This window comes from Protopterus annectens, chromosome 1.part2, assembly GCF_019279795.1.
Source record: "Protopterus annectens isolate FY-2018-M chromosome 1.part2, PAN1.0, whole genome shotgun sequence".
NCBI lineage: Eukaryota > Metazoa > Chordata > Ceratodontiformes > Protopteridae > Protopterus > Protopterus annectens.
In genome coordinates, this window is record NC_056727.1 from 830,439,428 (window position 1) to 830,461,584 (window position 22,157).

General features: G+C 43.0%; 1 protein-coding gene across 2 annotated transcripts in view; it reads left to right on the forward strand.

The window, feature by feature from the left end:
• The window catches only part of HEATR1 (HEAT repeat containing 1), a 1,780,420-nt gene that overhangs the window by 472,250 nt on the left and 1,286,013 nt on the right, over positions 1–22,157 (forward strand). For both annotated transcript variants that reach the window (XM_044059100.1, XM_044059109.1), the window contains exon 15: positions 8,131–8,342. In XM_044059100.1, the coding sequence (XP_043915035.1) occupies positions 8,131–8,342 (212 nt within the window). The remainder of the gene's footprint in view (positions 1–8,130; positions 8,343–22,157) is intronic.

Consider the following 22,157-nt stretch of genomic DNA (forward strand, 5'->3'; position numbering starts at 1 on the left):
GTTCTTGGGTGCAGAATTGGACACAGTAAAGCAGATGGCATTCCTAACTGCAGAAAAACAAGAACAACTCCCTCTTTACTTCTTGCCATTAACAAAGCAGAACAAACTAACAGCAAGGAAAGTACTGCAGGCCTTGGGCTTCATGGCATCATGCATAATCCTGGTCCCCCATGCCAGACTGCATATGAGAAAACTACAGTGGTACCTAAAGAATTTATGGTCTCAACACAGGCACAGCTTAGAAACCGAAATTCCACTAATCCCATGCCTGAAACAAGAGTTCCTATGGTGGGCTCAAGCATGCCAGTCAAACCCAGGCTTGCCCTTCCAAAACTTACAAGCAAGCCAAACCATCACAACGGATGCCTCAGACCTAGGTTGGGGGGCCCACATGCTGGACAAATGCATACAAGGATTATGGACCCCAGATCAACTGCACCTGCACATAAATCAAAAAGAAATGCTGGCAGTAAAACTAGCAATCCAGAATTTCAGACCATTCCTCAAAGAAGGCCATTTGATGATAAGGACAGACAACACCACAGTCATGTGGTACATCAACAAACAGGGAGGCACTCATTCATACCCCCTATGCACAATGACTCTGGACCTATGGAATATGGCTCTGAGCTACAACATTCAGTTACAGGCAATATTTGTACCAGGAAAAGAAAACATCCTAGCAGACATGTTAAGCAGAACAACCTCGGATGCTCACGAATGGATGCTACACCTGGACATCTTCAAGGCCATCACACAGAAATGGGGAATGCCACAAATAGACCTATTCGCATCCCCACTCAATCACCAGCTCAAGAAATTCTGCACAAGGACATACCACCCACTTGCATGGAAGGTGGACTCTCTATCCTTCAGTTGGAAAGGCCTGACAGCATATGCATTTCCACCTCTTCCCTTGATGCACAAGGTACTACTGAAAATCAAAGAGGAGCGTCCAAGGATAATTCTGATAGCTCCAAATTGGCCAAGACAACACTGGTATCCATTGCTGAGGAGCATGTCTCGGAACAGAGCGTGGACACTACCCCTGATGCCTTTGATGTTAACTCAGAACAACTACAACATCATGCATCCAAATCTAAAAACCCTACAACTAACTGCCTGGAACATTACATAACAGCAACTAACCCAGATTTATCCCAAAGGGTTAAAGACATTATCCTGGAGGCCCGCAGACCTTCGACAAAAAGGAACTATGCAGGGAAATGGAAAAGGTTTGTCATTTGGAGCACTGAAAGAGGAAAATGTGTCAAAGATAGATATTGCCAACATCCTGGAGTATTTGGCAGAGCTTCTCCATACAGGCCTGTCCTATTCCTCCATCAAGATACATGCATCAGCTATTTCTGCAGAATACAGCTTCGATCCCCCTGTCTTCTCACATCCTCTACTCAGGCAGTTCCTCAGAGGAATCAAGAATGTAAAACCTCCTAGGAAACCACCATTACCAGCATGGGACTTGAACTTTGTGCTAGAAAAATTGACACTCCCTCCATTCGAAACAGCAGATCTTCAACACCTATCCTGGAAAACTGCTTTCCTACTGGCAATTACCTCAGCAAGAAGGGTTTCGGAACTACAGGCCTTAATGGCAGTACAACCCTTCCTAATCTTCCATCAAGATAGAGTATCCATGAGAACTAATCCTACATTTATGCCTAAGGTGGTATCCAGAGTGTCTCTAAACCAGGCAATCCACCTACCTACCTTCTTTCCCAATCCACAGAACAGGGGGGAAAGACTGCTGCATACCTTGGATGTACATAGACAGTTACGCTACTACCTGGACAGAACCAAGGGCAATAGAAAAACTGACCAGCTTCTAGTAGCCTATGCAACAGGAAGGGAAGGAAAAGCAATCTCCAAACAGACAATCTCCAAGTGGATAGGAAATTGCATAAGATTCTGTTACTCCTTCCATGGAAAGCCAATTCCACAGAACATAAGACCTCACTCTACAAGGGCTACAGCCACTACCACAGCTTTCTTACGAGGAGTGGCTACCAAGGACGTTATTGAGGCGGCTACTTGGACCTCCGTGCATACATTTGCCAAGCATTATAACTTACCTCTATACTCTAGATCCCGAGCAGGGTTTACCACTGCTGTACTGCAAGGGATCCTAACTACACCATAATTCTTTTTCCTCCTCCCCTAGTTTGGCTATGGTATTCTACCCATTTGTTATGACTGCAGATGCATCCTTGAAGGACATAGTACAGTTTTGTACCTACCATAAATGTAGATGTCCGAACAGGATAGCATCTGCAGTCAGGATTCCCCACCCTCCTTCCCCTCTGTGGTACTCCTAGGGTATTTACCCACCTAATAGCTAGCTGGGGGGGGGATCTCTTATGGTGTATTTGTTTGTATATATGTGCATACATGCTTATTTTTTGTGTTTGCCTTCTACTTTTTTGGAAACATTGGCATTCATCCAAAATTTAGCTCTCCAAGAGGACAACTGGCATCTGGGGCAAGAAACACTGAGGAAAATGGCGTCGGCTGATGCCTTTATACCCGAAGACCAGCAGAGATGACGTCGGGTGAAGTGCGACACCAGCCGAGGCCAGACCCAGACTTTGGAATCCGGCCGACCGAAGGGCTGCCTGACGACAGGACAACCCATTTGTTATGACTGCAGATGCTATCCTGTTCGGATATCTACATTTATGGTAGGTACAAAACTGTACTTTCTCACTACTACCCCAGCTGTGCTATGTTTATTATGCCCAAAAATGGGGATCCCGCATATAGACCTCTTTGCCACCAAAGAAAATGCTCAACTGAAAAGGTTCCGTTCTAGGAGCAAACTTCCCACAGCCTGGAGGACAGATGCCTTCTCCTTCCTTTGGAGCCCACCTGTTCCTTAATGCTTTTCCTCCCCTGCCTCTTCTTCCAAGGGCCATCCTAAAAATCAGAGAATCGGGCCCAAGGGTCATCGTGATAACCCCAGACTAACCCAGGTAGCACTGGTATCCTCTGCTACTAGTTTTAACCAATGCAAATCCATAGCAGTTAACTCAGAAAGTGTACCTTCTGACTCAGGACAAAAGGAGGTTTGTGCATCCCAATCTGCAGACTCTCAAACTCTCAGCCTGGATAGTTCCCAAAAGGATTACTCTTGGCATACCCTAAGCAGACAAGTTCAAAACATTCTCAGAGGCTAGAAGGCGCAGTACTAGGAAATCATACTCCGCCAAGTGGAAAAGATTCTCCATTTGGTCTCGGCAGCAAGACCTCAGTGCAAACTCTGTCAGTATCTCTCCCATTCTAGGTTACCTGGCTACCCTGGTGGAGAGAGGCCTATCCTTTTCTTCCGTCAAAATTCACATCTCTGCCATTTCAGCCCACATCACTATTCTTCTTCCTGTCTTTTCCCACCCGCGGCGAAGCAGTTCCTTAGGGGAGTGGTTCACATCAGACCTCCCAGGAGACAAACCCACACCTCCATGGGACCTCAATTTTGTTCAAGAAAAGTTGACGCTGCCCCCCTTTGAACCAGCAGCTTCTGCTGATCTAAAATTCTTAACCTGGAAGACTGCCCTGTTATTCGTCATCTCCTCTGCTAGGAGGGTTTCTGAGCTGCAAGCTGTCATGGCAGTGGAACCATTTCTCATTCCACCCAGACAGAGTATCACTCAGGCCAAATCCATTATTTATGCCCTAGGTGGTCACTGACATATCCTTCAGTCAAGACATGCACTTGCCCACCTTTTTTCCAAGCCCAAGAACCAGGGGGAAAGAATCCTTCACTCCTTGGATGTGCACAGACAGTTTCGCTACTACCTTGACAGAAATAAAGCCTTAAGAAAATCAGACCAACTCTGTTTCCTTTGCCATTGGCTCTGAAGGGAAACCAGTTTCCAGATTATCTCCAAGTGGATATCTCACTATATTTTCGCTTGTTACAGCCATCATGGTTTCCTTTGCCTTTGGTCCTGAAGGGAAACCAGTTTCCAAATAGATGATATCCAAGTGGATATCTCGCTGTATTTCTGTTTGTTACAGCCATCTTGGTAAAAAGCCACCTGAATCTATCAGGACTCACTCTACTAGGGCCACTTATACCTCTGCTGCCTTCCTGAAAGGAGTGCCTACCAAAGACATTTTGGAAGCGGCTATCTGGTCATTTGTGCGTACATTTACCAAACACTATCACTTATCAGCCTTCTCCAAGTCTAGAGCAGAATTTGCCACTGTCATCTTGCAGGGCATCCTCTTTTTTCCATAAGCTACCTTCCACCCTCATCTCAGCTTGGGGAAATCATCCAACAAGTCATAACTGAAACAGTGAAGTCAGAACTGCAACTGTGAAACACAAAGAACATAGTACAGTTGTGTGCACTTGCCAGAAATGCAGATGTTAGAGTGTATTCACTGTTTCAGTCTTATTTCCCTCCCTCCTTCCCCTTTTTTGCCTACAAGTAGCAGTCTGCTTCTGTCTTCACTAACCAGAGGACCCCTGTGTGTTTACCCGGCAGGCCCTGTTTTTTTTTCTACCTTTGTCCCTTGCTTATGGTTCATCCTGGGAGCTCCTACCTTTTAAGGGGCAAGAAAAAAACTGATGTCATTTTTGACATCCCACCCTCTAACCCCTTCCAAAGACTCTTGGAGGTTCGGCTCTAGTCCTGGTTTTGTAGTATGGCAGTTGCGCAGACAAAGCTTCTGCATTTATTTCTATGGGCAAAACTCGATCTGAGGGGAAGGGAAGAGAGGCACTATGGGTGGCCTTAGCTCAAGAGTTTCTGTCTGGTGTGAGCTTGTTACAACAGCAGAGTCTGTTCCGAGGACAGAACCGAAACCCAATAGTCAAGAATGAATGAAGTTCAACAACACAGATGGAACATTTATGGTAAGAACATAACTTCTTTTTATATAACTTTCATGGTAGTACTCAAGAAAAGTTACCTTTGTTTGCCGATATTATTTTCTGCTTGATAAATCAAGAAAAGGACCTCTATATGTTTATAACATTTTGAGGAATTTTCATGTCTTTTCAGGATATTAAATGGATGAAGATAAAACAAAGGCTAATGTGGTATACTATATACCTACACATGAATACCCATAGTTATGTAGATGTGATAAGATAAAGTATTCAAGTGTATGGATTAAAAAAAAGACCCAGTTATGTCAGCTAAGAATTTGTGGGAAGAGATTAAACAGAAGATAATACAAAAATTGAGAAACTGGAAGCTCTTAATTATAAGTACTGATATCGAGATACAAGTATTGGAAATGTCTTTGGCCACTTTAGTATGTACAGGTTAGACATATTTTCATCATTCAAAGGAGAAGCTGTGCGCAGTGAAAGAGTTGAAGGAATTTATTTGTGAAGGGAAGAGAACAAGAGTTAAGTAGGATAAGTTCATTCTCACCATAAAACAAGGTTGTTTAGAATTAGCTAATTTGAAGAGATACTTTAGAGATACATGATTAAGGTTCATTATACGTAACACAAGCAGAAGATCATAAATCAAAGTGAAATGGAATGATGATGAAAGGCAGGGTTCGAGAAGTAAGGAGAGAGTGGGATTTTGGATACTTGCCCTTAAGGAGAACAACAGCCATACAGAATGTTCTGTTCATAAAGCAGCATTAAGTATTCTAAGTCCTAAGCCAACACAAGAATGAAGATTTTGATTATAGGTATGAGTGCAAGTAGAGACATAGAAAATAAGAGGGGGCTGGAATTTTACTAGAGAAAATCAGCAAATGAGCCAAGGTATTGAGAGCAGATAACTAGAGATGAAAGGTAATCAAGTGGGGTAAGTCAGAGCAGAAGTCTGGACTTCAGGTTAGAGACTGCCTTCCCTACTGGGGATTGACAACTGTGTATAGGCAAGGAGAAAAGGTTAGGGAAGTGCTAAGAGAAAGGCCGGCTTTGGTAGCTTTTTTTTTCAGTTGAGATTAGAACAGAAGCTACTTAAAAAGAGGTTAATTAGTAGGACATATAAAATATTGCATGATAACTATAAGAACAAATCCTTGGAGGTTAGGAAAGACCGAGAAGAGCAAGAGAGGGAAACTGGAAAAAAAAATGTACTAAGGAACAATTGGATGACATCTATCTCCCAAGTATGCAACAAAGTCCAAAAGGTTTAGGATTTGTGCCTGGTAGTGTTTGCATAGGTATTTGTATACCTCAAGCAGACTTCAGAGACGTTTTCATCGGGTAGCAATTGCTGGAGGTGTGATGGGAAATTGAAAACATGTTTTTTGGGGAATGTAAAGCGTTGGCAGATGCTAAATTTCTTGCAGAGTGTTTTATCAGAAATAATGGTGGAGCAAATAATTACAACTAGTACAGTTATTATTTTGAGCTAGGACATAGGATTTGAATTGCATAGATGTAGTAAGGCCTTTAATTCAATTATCTTCTAAAAAGGCAATTACTAAAATATGGAAATCGGACCATACCAGCTATAATTCACTTGTGGCAAAAGTGGTGGCAGGAGTTGCCCTGAATCAAGCCTTGTATCTCTGTGTTCTTTCCCAGCCTTCAGAATAAAGTAGATAGGATAGTGTTCCTTAGATGTTCACAGACAGTTGAGGTACTATATGGAAAGGACCATTGTTCAGACAGTTTTGAGGTATGGAAAGAACCAAATATTGTAGATCAAATGAGCTTTTTGTTTTGTTTTGTGGCCTTTGCAGAAAATGAGAAAATGTCCATTTCTAAATGGAGCTCTCATTGTGTATTGTGTTTTTTCTGTCACAAACTCCCTGGCAAACAGGTGCCAGGAGGGATAAAGGTCACAGTGCAGCAGGTGTACAGCTAGTCTGTCTGAAAGGATCCCTGCTTGTGACTTTCTGAAAGCAGTCAACTGGTCCTCTGTCCATATCTTCTCCAAACACTACAGCCTGGACATTGTGTATAGGGCTAGAGTAGGATTTGCTCTAGCAGTCCTGAAGGGCATGTTGCCTTCCTCCACAGGGATACCAACCACCCAGTGGACTGTTTGGGAATTCTTTGGGAGTCCTCCCTGAAGTTATGCCTTCAGGAGTGGCTTAAACAATGAACATAGTGCAGTTGTGTTCAGGTGCAGACACTGCTGTAGTCTTTTTTTTCTAACCTCCTTCCCCTCTCTAGGGGAATTTGGGACTGGGTTGGGGCACCTGTTATTCCCACCCCCCATTTTTTTATTTCTGGCTTCACCTAGCCCTTACAATTTACCTTAGGAGCCCATGCCTGACCAGGTAAAGAAGGTTACAGGCCTACCAATGTAATGTACTGTTCTTTATAAAAAAAAAAAAAAAAAAAAAAAAAAAAAGGCCTTTGGTTTAAACCAAGTGTGGACATTCCTAAGGTAGGTGCAAGAAAAAACAGATGGTGATAAACCTTGTGTCCCTTTTATACCTCAACATGGACACATCTAGGGGTGCAAGACTTGCAAGAATAGCTTGGGTAGGTACGAGAAGGAACAGAAAGTGGTAAACCATACGCCCCTTCTATACCTCACCATGGACACATCTAGGTCTGCAGGAAATGTAAGGGTGGCTTGGGTAGGGATGAAGAGCTCAAACTTGGACTGTATGTATGACTCTGCCTGTGGTAAAGATCCCTGAAGTTATGACTGTAGCAGTGACTGCACTCGTAACATTTTCAGTTATGGTAGATTAAAAATACAAAACCTCAAAAACTGCCTCCAGTTATTCATTGCCCGTGAGTCTTGCATGTCCTTAGTGGCAGTTGTTGAGGTTTTAGTGTGCTTAATTCTGCTGCCTTTCCTGCTAATGTTTTGGTTGAGATTGATAACACAAATATACTTTTATGCCCAAGTGTTTTAACTGTTTTCTTAATGCATTTTTATTTGAACAATTTAATATTTTATAACAGTTTCTAATGGTTGGCTCCAGTCTTTTTTTTGCCTTAAAATTCAACTTGTTTGGTTGTAATCCTGTGAAAACATTTTAAAATAGTGCATATATTATTGTTAATGAATTGAAAATGTAAATTGAGCACCAAGTAACATTGATTAAAGCCAGCTTTTGTTCCTAATTGTGTTCTGAAGTCCATTTGAGTAATTCAGGATTTAGTTCTTCAGCATTCATTGTTTCATAAAAGTCAAGATTACTGTACTACAAGATATTTTCTTTTACTAGGTATGATGCCTTAATTGAAGCTTTAAGGATTTTAGGAAATGGACTAGTCCTCAATGGGAATGAAGTACTGACAAATCGTGTTGTGATGGAACTTCTCCCCTTTATGGTGGTCACAAATGCTGATCCCAAATCAGCTGAACAAAAACTTTCTGTGTACCTTGCCAATTCTGGTCTACACTCCTTGCATTCATTGCTTAAGGGCTGGGCACAAGGTATGTTGTGTTATATTTTCTTTTTTAAAATAGGGCTACTTTGTATATTTATGATGAGTTCATAAGAACTTTAACCATAAGAGGTTGAAGTACCTTTTTTTTTAAACCACTTTGTGACTTTGGTTTACAGGTGTGTGCCACATAATGTCCTTCCACACAATGTCCGCCTGCGTTTACATCCATACTGCACAAGGGGTCATAAATGCTATTGGCTGTTATGCAGATAGATGTTAAATGAAGCCTAGTACGAAGTATAGGGTGTTCGCTTAACGTCCAGGCCACTTAACTTTCTGTGGGATAGAACCTATCCTGCATATGTTAAGCAGCGCATACCTTGTTTACTTTGTCACGTCTACCTTTGGGGATGGGTGGTTGACAGGCTCTGAGTTTTTTTTTTTGCATAGAAGAGTAGAGAGCATACCAGCTAAGGCCTTTATTTTAACTAGCTACAGCTGGTCAACCTTATTCCTATGCTGGATTTACAGGAGGCACACCGATTGCTTTGTCCATTCAGCATGCATGTCTTTGACTGCTAGTAACTTTTCAGTGTGTAATGATGAGTGTATTGAGAACTTCATCCTATCACTTGGCTCACATTTCCCCATTACCATTTGGTGCAATGTCTCTGCATACTGCCACTGTTATGCCAGTATGTTGGCCAGTTTCCTGACCCCGTCTGCATCTCTCTGCAGCAAGATCCCAACATATTTGAGGTAGCTAGAAAAAGGACGATTACTCCGATGTGTGGTATAAAAAGTCCAGCTTAAAAAAGAAAGCACAAACCACACTAGAATGTCAGGAGAGCACTTCAGTCAAATCAAAGCATACTAGAACTTTTATCTCTGCTTTTCATCCATAAGACTTCATCAGAAAAAATGCTAACACACAGTACTCACTATTTAAATAAACCATGTTCCAATCAAAAGCCATATTCAATTGATCAATAAGACAATTAAGAATTTCTTAAAGCAGAGTCATACTAAGCCATGCAAAAACATCATTTGAACATTCATGAAAATGCACTGGCCAACAGTTAAATTGCTGTACATCCTTTGATAAAAATGAATAAAACCAAGTATAAACAGCCATATGTATAAATAACATTTTTTATCAAAAGATGTACAGCAATTTACCCTTTGGCCAGTGCATTTTAATGAATGTTCGAAATATGGTTTTGCATGGCTTGGTATAATTCGGCTTTAAGAAATTCTTAATTGTCTTATTGATCAATTGAATGTGGCTTTTGATTGGAACATGGTTTATTTAAAAGTGAGTACTATGTGTAGGTGTTTTTTCTGATGAAGTCTTTTATGGACGAAAAGCTGAGATAAAAGTTCTAGTACGCTTAGATTTGACTGCAGTGCTCTCCTGACATTCTAGTGTGGTTTGTGCTTTGTTTTTTTATATTTGAGGTAGCTGTTGCCCTTCACCCAGAGAGAGCAAGCCACTCTTTTCCAGAAGACAGTCGCAAACTCCTGTTTTGGAGGTCTTGGATTTTCAGCCCATCCACTTTGTACTGCGCAGCAATTCACTCGTACTTCCATACTGGATGCTCGCCGTATCTTGGCTGCACCTCTGTATCCTTGAATATTTTTAACTTACAGTGGTAACCTGGAACAGAAATTCGTCTTTCCCTTTCTAAATACTTTGGTATATGGTGGTTTCTTCAGAATAATCGTTGTCACATTTGCTTTGCACACTGAATGTCCCAAGTTCAGTCCCCAGGAGAAACCCACACTGTAGCCATTTGGTAATATAGGTAAGGCAGTTGACTTGGTTAAGAAGATGGTAGGTTCAAGTCCTGCCATCTGGTTCAGAAGCACTGTAGGGATTTATTGTAGCATTTAATGCAGAGGATTCGGACTATGAGTTGTTAACACAATACTACTTTGATACAGGGTTTGATTCTCTCACCCTTCATTTGACTGTTGTGACCTTGAGCAAGTAACTTAACCAGACAGTGTTTTAGGCAATTGGGACTTTGGGCTAGACTCGTTAATGGCTCCTTGACTATGTGCTTAGTAATTACCTGTAAATTTCCCCTCAAAACATTGTGCATAGTCATAGGACTTCTCTAAAATCGTCAAAACACATGTACAGACCATAATTCTCTCCATTTTCTGCATAAAGACAGAGGGGGGTGATCCAGTCTTCTCATGCCCATGATGGAATTCATATTGCTTTTTATGAATCGGAGTCTTAAGTTTTTGGATGAAGCTTTTTTTCAGCACTGACATATAATTTTCAGGGAGGTTGGAGAGCATGATTTATTTGTAGTCAGAACATGCTCTTCTGTCCCTTTTTTTGTTAATGGGGACCACTGCCCCCACTTTCCCAGTTCATAGGTACAGTCCCAGCCTTCCATACAATATTACAAAGGTATGACAACAATGACATCCCCTAGCAGTGTCCAGTGCCTTCCGTATTTCTAGATGTCTGTTGTTCAGTCCTTTAGTCTTACCAGTGCAGGGTGCCTCAGTGACCCCATGTGCAGAAATTAATCTGGTTTTATCTGCCTTTGTGCTGTCTCCATAGAGGATTGCATGTCCAGTGGATTCAGATGTTCCTTTAACCTCTCAACACTCTCCTTATTTAAGGTCAATATTTCTTCTCCTTTGCTGAGAGCAACTTTGGGCAGTATCTCACCCCTCTTCTTGCATTACAGAATGATTTTGCTAAACCTGCTTTAGGCCATCCAATCCTAATTCATCTTACTCTTTCCAAATACTTTCCACACCCTTGGCTTGTCAGTTCCCCTTCCTCCTTGTGGCATTGCATGGAAGGCCTCATTTGAACCTGATGAACCATGTCGACCACCTTTTGTCCACATCTTGTTGCTCTTTATGGTTCCTGCTTGTCTGAGCCTCCTGACATGTTTAAATGTAAGGAGATTGAACAGGTACTACATTTATATTTTTGCTATTAAATCATTTTATTTTTTGGCATTTACCAGAAAAGTCCGACTGAGTGCAAAGTATTTATTTTCAGCAGAGGCCTAGGGAGAAAAGCTTCACTAATAATAATAAAATTATATAAGATATGACAGATTATATAAGTGTCATATAGCTGAAACAGATTCCTATTACAAGAACGAAAGTTCACTACTTCAAACTTGCAATAGGAAGCCTCACTTCTGTGAAAGTTCACTTTAACAAAAGTGAACTTTTGCGTAAGTACACTTCAACGAAAACACCGCAGCACAATGGAGGACATGAAAAAAAAAGCTATGTCCTCCACTATGGTGCGATAGTCATGGACCTTAGGGTTAGGGCACGGGTTAGGGTAAGGGGATAGTTAGTAAAGCTATCCCCTTACCCTAACCCATTCCCTAACCCTAAGGTTCGTGACTATCGCACCATAGTGGAGGTCATTGCTATGTCCTTCACTGTGCTGCAGTCGTCACGGCTATCCCCTTACCATGACCTGTGCCCTAACCCTAAGGTCCGTGAGTACTGCACGGAAGTTCAGTACAACACCCGTTCATTGTACTGAACTTCGCGTAAGTGCACTTTCGCTGCAGTGAGCATTCCATGCACTGTTTCGAATTAGTGAAAATTCGATCTAGTGTATGGAACCCAGTTGAAACACCTGATGTCCTTAAAGGGTCATTTAGATATATCCTATGTTCCTCTAATACAAGAGGTTAGAGGAATCTCACAGTGGAAATTGTAGTTTGGCTAGATTTTTCTCTTTGTTTTTACAAATTATATAAAATATGACAATGTACATAGGATAAATATGACAAGCACATAAGATAAATGTTAAAAGAAAACTACCTTTAGACAATTGTAGGAGCAATAAAGTAAAATTTAGAGACCACATGATTCTGTAGTTGCATAGAAGTTTTAACTATTAGGTATAACAGTATAACAGTTTGTAATACTTCTGCTGTCGTCTTCCCCCTCTCTGTTTAAACGTCTTAGGCTGCAGGTGCACCCCCCACCCTCCAAACTTGAATAAGTACTATTGCTGAAGTGCAATTCCAGTGAAAATATTAAGGCTTCTCTGCAAGCACAGCTTTTCTTCAAATTAAACGCAATCTGTTTAAACGTCTTGGACTGCAGGTGCACCCCCCCAAACTTGAATAAGTACTATTGCTGAAGTGCAATTCCAGTGACAATATTACAAAGGCTTCTCTGCAATCACAGCTTTTCTTCAAATTAAACGCAATGTATGTCTTAACTTTCAACATAAAGACTTAATGTTAATGCCTTTATATACTGAGTGTTTTTTTTTTGTTTAAAGCATGCACACTTGCAGAGGCCTGTCTAGCTAGCCCAGTTTTCCTAACTCCAATCCTGCAAGACCCCATTTCAGACTCTAGTTGATGACACACTGCTGGGTTCTGTACCTCACTCTGAGTAGCAAGGCAAACTTTTAAAATTTTATCTATGGTTTTTACATCCAGCTGTGCTTTTTTCCCCAGTTTCATGTGTGACCAGTCAATATTAGACTGTTTTTGTATGGCAATAGCTATCCACTTCAAAACTAAACTACACTACCCCAGAATTAGTAACACCAGAAATAATTAACTTGTGCTAGTTTAGTTTCCCCCTTGAACTGTACTGCCATTTACTTAACTGCAGTTCATCTATTCTCTTGGCATTCTCTCCATATCACTTAGCTGCAGTTTGAGTCAGTTGATTGTTTGTTTTTGTTTGAATTGCCCATCTTCCAGAATCTGGTTGAGAGACCTGTCAATCATTCCCACAGGACTCCTCCTGCAATTAGTCCCTACCCTCCTCCCCCACTAGGAATGCATAGCACAGAAGTTATATAAAGGCCTGTATTCACTATTATCTGGTTGTTTTCCAGCCCACGACCTCTCCTACCTTTATTAGAACAAACCCCTCCCATCATTTTTACCACCAACCACAACACTACTCCCAACTCTAAATCCACCATCTTCCCACTACTACCCCTCCTCTTCTGATAACATGAATAAGCATACCATACTTATACTCTTTGCATACCCTCTCCTTGCATATCTTACATCTTACCAAAACTCCATTATACCCCCACTCAACCACTTCCACTGTACAACTATTCACTCCATCACTCATGACTCACCCTCACTTTGTTCCTCTCCCACCAACGCAAGAACCATCCCTGTGCATCCCCCACATATTCTATCAACTAAAATACTAAAACTAAATGCATCCCTACAAGTTAACAAAATAACCCTCCCACCACATCTGTTACCAACTGCACCCAATCATTAAGTTTCCGTAAAATGCAAACTCTTTCACAAACATAACACTAATAACCTCATGCATATCAAAACTTGCCCTCAGTGGAGACATCCACCCCAACCATGGCCCCTCCATCTCCAACCCCACTTCTAATAATCAGACTAACAACCACATCTCCCAAATCCCAGCCAGTAGAAAACCAAATGCCCTCCTTCTGCTAAGCCTAAATATCAGAAGTATAGCCAACAAAGTCTGTGAACTACATGACACCATATACTTGTACCCCCCAGATATAATCATCGTGACAGAAACCTGGCTAAAACCTCACATTACCAATGAGCAAATCTTCCCTAATGGTTACAATATACTAAGACTAGACCGATTAAACAAGAAAGGAGGTGGTAGAGCTATAATATTTAAAGAGCATATAAACATCCAGATTCTAAACTCATCAGCTCCCCAAATTGCCAATGAAGAAATAATATATACCAACCTGAAAATAAACCAAAATAAAACCATCAGCATAATAGGATGCTACTTCCCACCTGGCCAAAATATCCCTCCACTAGAAAACCTCCTAAGCTGGACTACCCACCATCTCCCTCAAGAGACCATAATTTTAGGTGACTTCAATATTGATTGGCAATCCTGTTGCGGCAACCATCCAACCCAGCATCTAAATCTTCATGGCTTCACCCAACTAGTCCAGTCACCAACCAGAGTAAATAAAAACTCCAACAAGCACACTACCCTGGATTGGATACTAGTCAGCAAGATTCCCCATTCCTATATAGCAGGCTGCCTATCAGATAGCCTCAGTGATTATTCCCCAACATTCCTACTCAAAAAACACCTACCTATACCAAGTTAAACCAGTCATCTACCAACAAAAACATAAAAAACTACACTTTAATCCAATCACGTTCATCTCATCCCTGTACTGCGGTGGTGGTGCTGCGGTAGCGTTGTCACCTCACAGCAAGACGTTGTCCCGTTCGATTCTCAGCTAGAGCGTCTTCTGTGAGGAGACATGCGTGAATGGGCATACCTTCATTGAAGGTTGTGCGTCAGGGCTGGCAACTCGGCATGTAAAAATCCACTGCCAATCATTAGCGGACCAGAGTTCCGTTGTGGCGACCCCTAACCGGGGAAAGCCAAAAGACGCAACAACATTCATCTCATCCCTCAAAGAATGTAACTGGCACCCTCTAAATTACCTCAGCCTAGTTGACCCAGTCCAATTTTTCAGTACTACCTTCCTAAGCATACCAAGTAACCATGCCCCCATAAGACTTACCAGAACCAAAGCCCAACCCTCCCCATGTCTACAGAAAACCACTAGGTCAGAAATGAAAAACCGAGATAAAGCCTGGGAACACTGGCGCAAAAGCAAAACCCGCTCAGCTAGACAGAAATTCGTAGAACTACACAATAGAGTCAAAAAGCTAATAAAGGAGGACAAAATCCAATACTACCATTCTGCCCTCAACTCCTCCCAACACAACCCCAAACAATTCTGGACCTCCATAAACTCCATCCTCCACCCAGGTAAAATCAATACCCCTGCACCTAACATTCCTCACTCCTCAGAAAATATTGCTGCCTCATTCAACACACACTTAACACAAACCGTACTATCACTAGCTAGACAACACAACCCCCCTCCCCTACACCCCACACCTTCACCCAGTAATCTCCCCACACTCATCTCATTTTCTCCCATTCCTACCTCCAACATAAGAAAACTCTTAACTAAACTTAAACCCACAAAATTAGCAGTAGACAACCTCCCAAGTGAATTCCTACAAATTGCAGCTGGCGCCCTAGCCTACCCAGTATCCATCTTGATTAACAATCTCTGTCAGAATGCTACGTCCCTACACTATGGAAAATATCGCACATCATTCCCCTTCACAAAGGCGGCCCTTCCACAGATCTAACCAACTACTGCCCCATAGCGATTCTATCTCCACTCTCCAAAATACTAGAAAGATATATTCACTTTCAAATCTCAGACTACCTCCTTTCTAATACTCATCATGGTTTCCGACCAAACCATAGCACCACCACTGCCTTACTCTCTTTTACTAACACTATCCTTCACCATAAAAACAATGGCCATCTCTCCTCTGCTACTTTCCTAGACCTATCTAAAGCATTTGACATGGTCCCACACAAACAACTCCTCTGTACTCAATAACCTATCCTTTTCTCAATCAGTTACCAACTGGTTTCAAAGTTACCTGTCTGACCACCAGAAATCTGTTGTATGGCAAAATGACACCTCTCCCCAACTACCTGTCTCTATTGGTGTTTCCCAAGGATCCATCCTTGGATCCCTACTCTTCTCTATTTTCACCAATAATCTAGCCTCTGCCACCAAACATGGCACACTCATACAATATGCAGATGACTCAACCATCATCTGCTCCGCCCAGTCCCTACCCGAACTGCAAAAGGTCACACAGCATGCCATTTCCTCTGTTGAAACTTGGGTCTCCGATGCCCAGTTAATACTCAACCCAAACAAAACTAAACTCTTCATCTTCGAACCCACCAAACATACTCAAAACAACACTCACTTTAACATCACAACAAAAGACAACACCACTATCCACCCAACAGATCACACCAAATTGCTAGGAGTTGAAATAGACAACAGTCTCAAATTTGACATTCACATATCCATGGCCATAAACAAAGTCCACCAAAAACTAGGAGCCTTATACAGAAATAAGCAACTCCACACCAAAGCAGCTAGGGTTTCAGTTGCAAATTCGTGCCTTATCTCCACCCTACTTTATGCCTGTCCAATATATACCAACCTAAGGCAATGCGATCTAAATAAACTCGAGACCTGCTACAACAAAATTGCCAAATTCGCCCCCGGGGCATCCTACCACAGTCACCACTGTCTCTCACTTACTGAACTAGGCTGGCTAGAACTCCCTCGCCTCCTTCAATGGTATCACCTCACACTTGCCCACAAACTGGCTAACCATCCTCTAAAGGTCCCATCCGTCCAGTATCTACTCCAACCCTATCTCATCACTAGACCACTACGATCCAGCAACAAAAATCAATTACAGGTTACTAGAGCGAATAACACTGCTGGAGAAGTACTATTCTCCAGCGCTATAGCCAAATTATGGAACAACTCCCCCCCACAATAACTTCCCACTTCAAAGCTTTACTTAAAGCACCCCTAAAAACATGCTGGCTATGCCCTTGTAACTCTCCCGTCTAACTTCTCCCACTCCATCTACCCTCTACCTCTCTTCCATCCCACAAACTACCTTTGATTACAGCAAGCTCTGATACTTCCATGCCTATCTACCTTTTATATGGCACTAACGTCTTATTGTAACAATTGTTAATATCCGCTATGACTTTGTGGATAGAACAGATGCTAGTTATCTACTGAATGTACTGTGTTCTTCATCTGTAACTATGTTTGTAATATTTTAATTGCTAGGATTCTTAATCTGTAACTATGTCTAATATTTGTGGAGCTTTTCTCCCTGGGCCTCCGCTGAAAATGGACCTGCGTCCAGTCGGACATTCCCGGTCAACAAATGTAAATAAATTAAATAATAAATAATGTTCTTTTTTTCTACATTTTGTCTTTGCTCCTAAGGCCTAGTCATGGTTGAAAAGAGGCAGCAGGGATTGGTTTAATAAACTTGGTTAATATAAGTTCACAACTGATTGATAGGCTAATGGCACAAGAGCATTTACAAGCCTAGCCTGTAATACCCAGGATATGACAATATTTTGTTTAAATTCTCCCAGATGTGGTATGGGGTATTATCAGGGTAGTGGATCTTTGAGTTTTGGAACCCTGAGTCATTTTACAGGCTGCTTGTATCCGTAATGGACATGGGAAGTAGCCTGAAAGTGAATTTACAGATGTTCTTCATGTTTCACTGCTCCAGTCATCACACTTGGGTTATCCTGCCTGCAGGTAGCCCTCAATCAGCCCGAATACCAGAGTCTTAGGATTTCTGCGTCAGATGCTGTGGCTTCTTTCATGACGTCAGGTCGTCAGGGGGTATAAAGCAGGCAGCCGATGTCATTACATCGGTCTTTCTTGACGAGGAGGAGCCTGAAGCAGAAGCAGTTCACAAATGCCAGTCGGCCGCTACCTGAAATTTTCGTTTTCGAATTGATAATTCTGAAGTTTTCTAATGCTAAGTACCCCGTTGGGGATAATTTTTTCTTGCTCTAACCGATGTCAGAAAAAGTTAACAATTGTCTTGCCCGTGGAAAGCAAATACCTCACAGAGATTTTCATTCTTACTGCGTCACCTGTTTAGGCCCAGACCACGGCTTCCCTCGCTGTCGGTTTTGTGCCTTGTTCGACGCCCGTACCATTCATCTTCTGGCTGTTTTTGTTGCTAAATTCTTTCGCTCTCATTCTCCATATGGCTTCGATAAGCCATCCGACTACCAATCTTCCGAAAAACGTAATGATAAAGACAGACTGCATAGGCCGGTACTCAGTGAGATGCCTTTGCAGCCCTTGATGCCTGCTTCTATGGATTCGCAGGCCTCTGCTGAGACCCATTCAGAGTCGGGTATGCCGCAAGATGCTTCTTCGATTATGGAACCAGCGGATGTCTCTACCTTGGATGGGTCTGAAGCCGCTGTGCAGGCACCGGCTTCTGAGGGTGTTTTCCATCCTACTGATGTTCAAATTAAACCGACTACTTTGTTTTTAGCTAAAACTACCGAGTTTCTTAGGCCCAGAGTACGCACTACTAAGTGCATGCTCAAACTCCCATGACACAAAAACAAATGCTTAGAATGGCTGAAGACCTTATTACACTAATTAGGGGAAGCCAGCCTTCATCTGCTAAGAGTCAAAGAATTGAAGATGTTCATCGTGCATACAGCTGCAGTAATCACAGATGGGTTTTCAGCCGTCAGGCGGTCCCTCGGTCGGCCGAATTCCAAAGTCTTGGTCCGGCGTCGGTTGTCGTCGCTTACTCTTCTGACGTCAGTAAGGCCAGAGTATATGAGACACAGCCGACGCCATGTTCTTCAGTCTTTTTTGCCGCGCGGTGCCCGAAGCAGAAGCAGTTCGCAAGTGCCGGTCGGCCAGCTCCTGAATCACGAAAAAATTGGAACCGAAGTCTTCTTTAAAGCTAAGTACCCGTTGAAACTTTTCTTGCCTCAGACCGATGTCAGAAAAAGTTAATAATTGTATTTCTTGTGGGAAGCAAATACCGCATAAGGATTTCCATTCCCGTTGCATACCTTGTTTGGGCCCAGACCACAACGTCTCGGGCTGTCGCTTTTGCGCTACCTTCAATAAATGCACTATCAAGCGTCGGGCGGAGTTAAGCCCAACACTACTTTGGTAAAGCTTTTGATTATAAGATGTCGTCGGACACTCCGACTACCGTTTTGTCCAAAAAACGCAAGGAAAAGGACCGACACGCGAGACCAGCGGTCCCGCCGACACCACGCCAAAACAGGCTATCGTGGTCCGGTTCTCAGCGAGAAGCCTTTGCAGTCCCTGACTACCGGCGACACTCCTTTGGCGGTGTTCTCTGTACCGAGACCGCTGGGTCCTCGGCCCTTTCCCAGACTACAACCGAAGCCCTGCTAATGTCGAGCCTACTAATGTGGACAGGTCCACCTCCACCCATGGTGTATTTAGGCCCTCATCTTCTTTTTCAATAAAGGCTTTTACTAAATCCAAAGCAGCCAGGCATCCCACGAGGCCTGTTGCACAGGGCCCCTCTCCTGGACCCATGCCTAAGAAACAGATGCTTAAAATGGCTGAGGATTTAATTACTCTTATCAGAGGTTCTCAGCCCCCTCCTGACAAGAGACCCAGAGTGGAGGAAGAATCTCCCTCTTCTGATCAGGCATCCGTTTTATCAGAACATTCTGATGCAGAGGAACACTCTTACTCCCCTTTTGAGGATTTGGATGCAGAACAGTCCATTCCTTCTGTATCCCCTCCTGAGGATTTTTCTTTTGGGGAAACCTTGCACACTTTGAGGGAACACTTCCATTGGGAAGGCCAAGACTTTTCAGATTCCAAGAAAAGACTTAGGGAATTTCTTTGGTTACCTCAGCACAGACCCCTGGCTATACCCCCTGTTTTGGATGTACTGGATGATGTCTATTCGGAGGCTTGCCTTAACCCTGATTCTCTGCCTCCTGCACCAGTAAAACCTGATAGGTATTACAGAGTACCCAGCTCTCACCAATTTCTCTACAAAGGCCATAATGCTGTCCCTGAAACCATTTCACAAGGCCCCAAGGGATTAAAGGCCTCCACTGCCAAGAATCCACTCCCTGCAGAAAGGGAATCCAGATCTCTAGAAAGGTGGGGTAAAAAGGTATATACCTCGGCCACCCTAGCCATGAGGTATTGTTCTTGGACTCAGTCTAAAGGAAAGGACACAGCAGTGCCCACTTTACCTCTAAGCCTGGATTACCTAGCAAGAGCTACTCCACAGAGGCCTATCCTTCTCCTCCATTAAGATTCATGCCTCTGCCATCTCAGCTCATTATAATACTGAGCCACCTCTAGTTTCTCACCCTGTCAAACAATTCCTTTGAGGGGCTAACAACTTAAGGCCCCCAAGGAAGGCACCCACCCATGCCTGGGACCTTAACTTTGTACTGGAAAATCTCACGCCCCCACCCCTTTGAACCTGCTGCTTCAGCAGAGTTAAAATTCCTCTCTTGAAAAACAGCCTTACTTTTAGCCATAACTTCAGCTAGAAGAGTGTCTGAGTTACAGGCACTAATGGCTGTGGAACCCTTCATTATTTTCATAAGGACAGGGTTTCCCTTAGGACTAACCTGTCCTTTATGCTTAAGGTGGTGTCCAGTGTGGCTCTAAACCAACCCATCCACTTACCAAACCTCTTCCCTAACCCTCAGAATAAAGGGGAAAGGATCCTGCACTCTTTGGACATGCACAGACAGCTCAGGTTCTACCTTGATAGGTCTAAGCCTTTCAGAAAATCTGACCAGCTGCTAGTCAGCTTTGCTTCAGGGGCAGAGGGTAAGGCCATTTCAAAACAAACCATTTCCAAATGGATAGCACACTGCATTCATTTCTGCTACAAGCACCATGGGAAACCAACCCTTCAGGGGGTCAGAACACATTCCACTAGGGCTACATTTCTCCAGTGGAAAAGGTATTGCTCCTGGATTCAATCTAAAAGAGAGGACACAACTCTGCCCTCCCTACCTCTAATCCTGGATTATTTAGCAGATCTACTGCACAGAGGCTTATCCTTCTCCTCCATTGAGATCCAGGCCTCTGCAATCTCAGCTTATTACAACTCTGAGCCACCCCTCTTCTCTCACCCTCTCATCAAACAGTTCCTGAGAGGAGCAAACAACTTATGGTCACCATGGAGAGCACCCATCCCTGCTTGGGACCTTAACTTTGTACTGGAAAAGCTCACACTACCCCCTTTTGAGTCTGCAGCGTCAGCAAAGTTAAAATTCCTCTCTCGGAAAACAGCATTGCTTCTGGCCAAAGCACTTATGGCCGTGGAACCCTTCATCCCTTCATTATTTTTCATTTTGGCAGGGTCTCCCTCAGGACTAATCCTTCCTTTATGCCTAAAGTGGTGTCCAGTGTGGCTCTCAACCTATCTATCCATTTGCCAACCTTCTTCCTTAATCAGAAAAATAAAGGGGAAAGGATCCCGCAGTCCTTGGACGTGCACAGACGGCTCAGATTCTACCTGGACAGGACTAAGCCCTTCAGGTAATCTGACCAGTTATAACTCAGTTTTGCACCAGGGGCAGAGGGCAAGGCCATTTCAAAACAGACAGTTTCCAAATGGATAGCACACGGTATACATTTCTGCTACAAACACCATGGGAAACCTACCCCGTAGGGGGTCAGAACACATTCCATTAGGGCAACTTCTACCTCTACAGCATTCCTCAGAGGAGTCCCTACCAGGGACATTCTGGAGGCGGTTACCTGGAGTTCTGTACACACATTCACAAAGCATTACCACCTGCCTATATTTTCCAAATCCAGGGCGGGTTTTGCAGCTGCAGTCCTGCAGGGTATACTAGCCAGCCCAAACTCTTCTCGACTGCCTCCACCCTTTCTTCAGCTTTGGGAATCAACCCATCTGTGATGAACTGCAACAGTGAAACACAAAGAACATAGTACAGTTGTGTACACTTAAAATTTAAATGTTCGAGTGTATTCAGTGTTGCAGTCCTAGTTTCCCCTCCCTCAGCCCCCTTCTCTCTCTCCTCTATGTGTATATTACTCACCCCTTGCAGGGGTATTTGGTATTTGCTTTTTACTGGTGGTGATTTTCCCACCATAGCTTAGCTCCCTATTGGGGGGCTCCTGACATTTGGGGCAAGAAAAACTGATGTAATGGTGTTGGCTGCTTGTTTTTATACCCCTGGATGACTTGACGTCAGTCCTGGAGGGACAGCAACAGATGCAGAAATACTACGTCTCTGGTATTCGGGCCGACTGAGGGCTACCTGCAGGCAGATAACCTAACTGTGATGACTGCAACAGTGAATACACTCGAACATCTACATTTATGGTAAGTGCACACAACTGTATTTTTCTCCAACTGCTGCATGTGCTTGGCAAGGTGCATGCCGA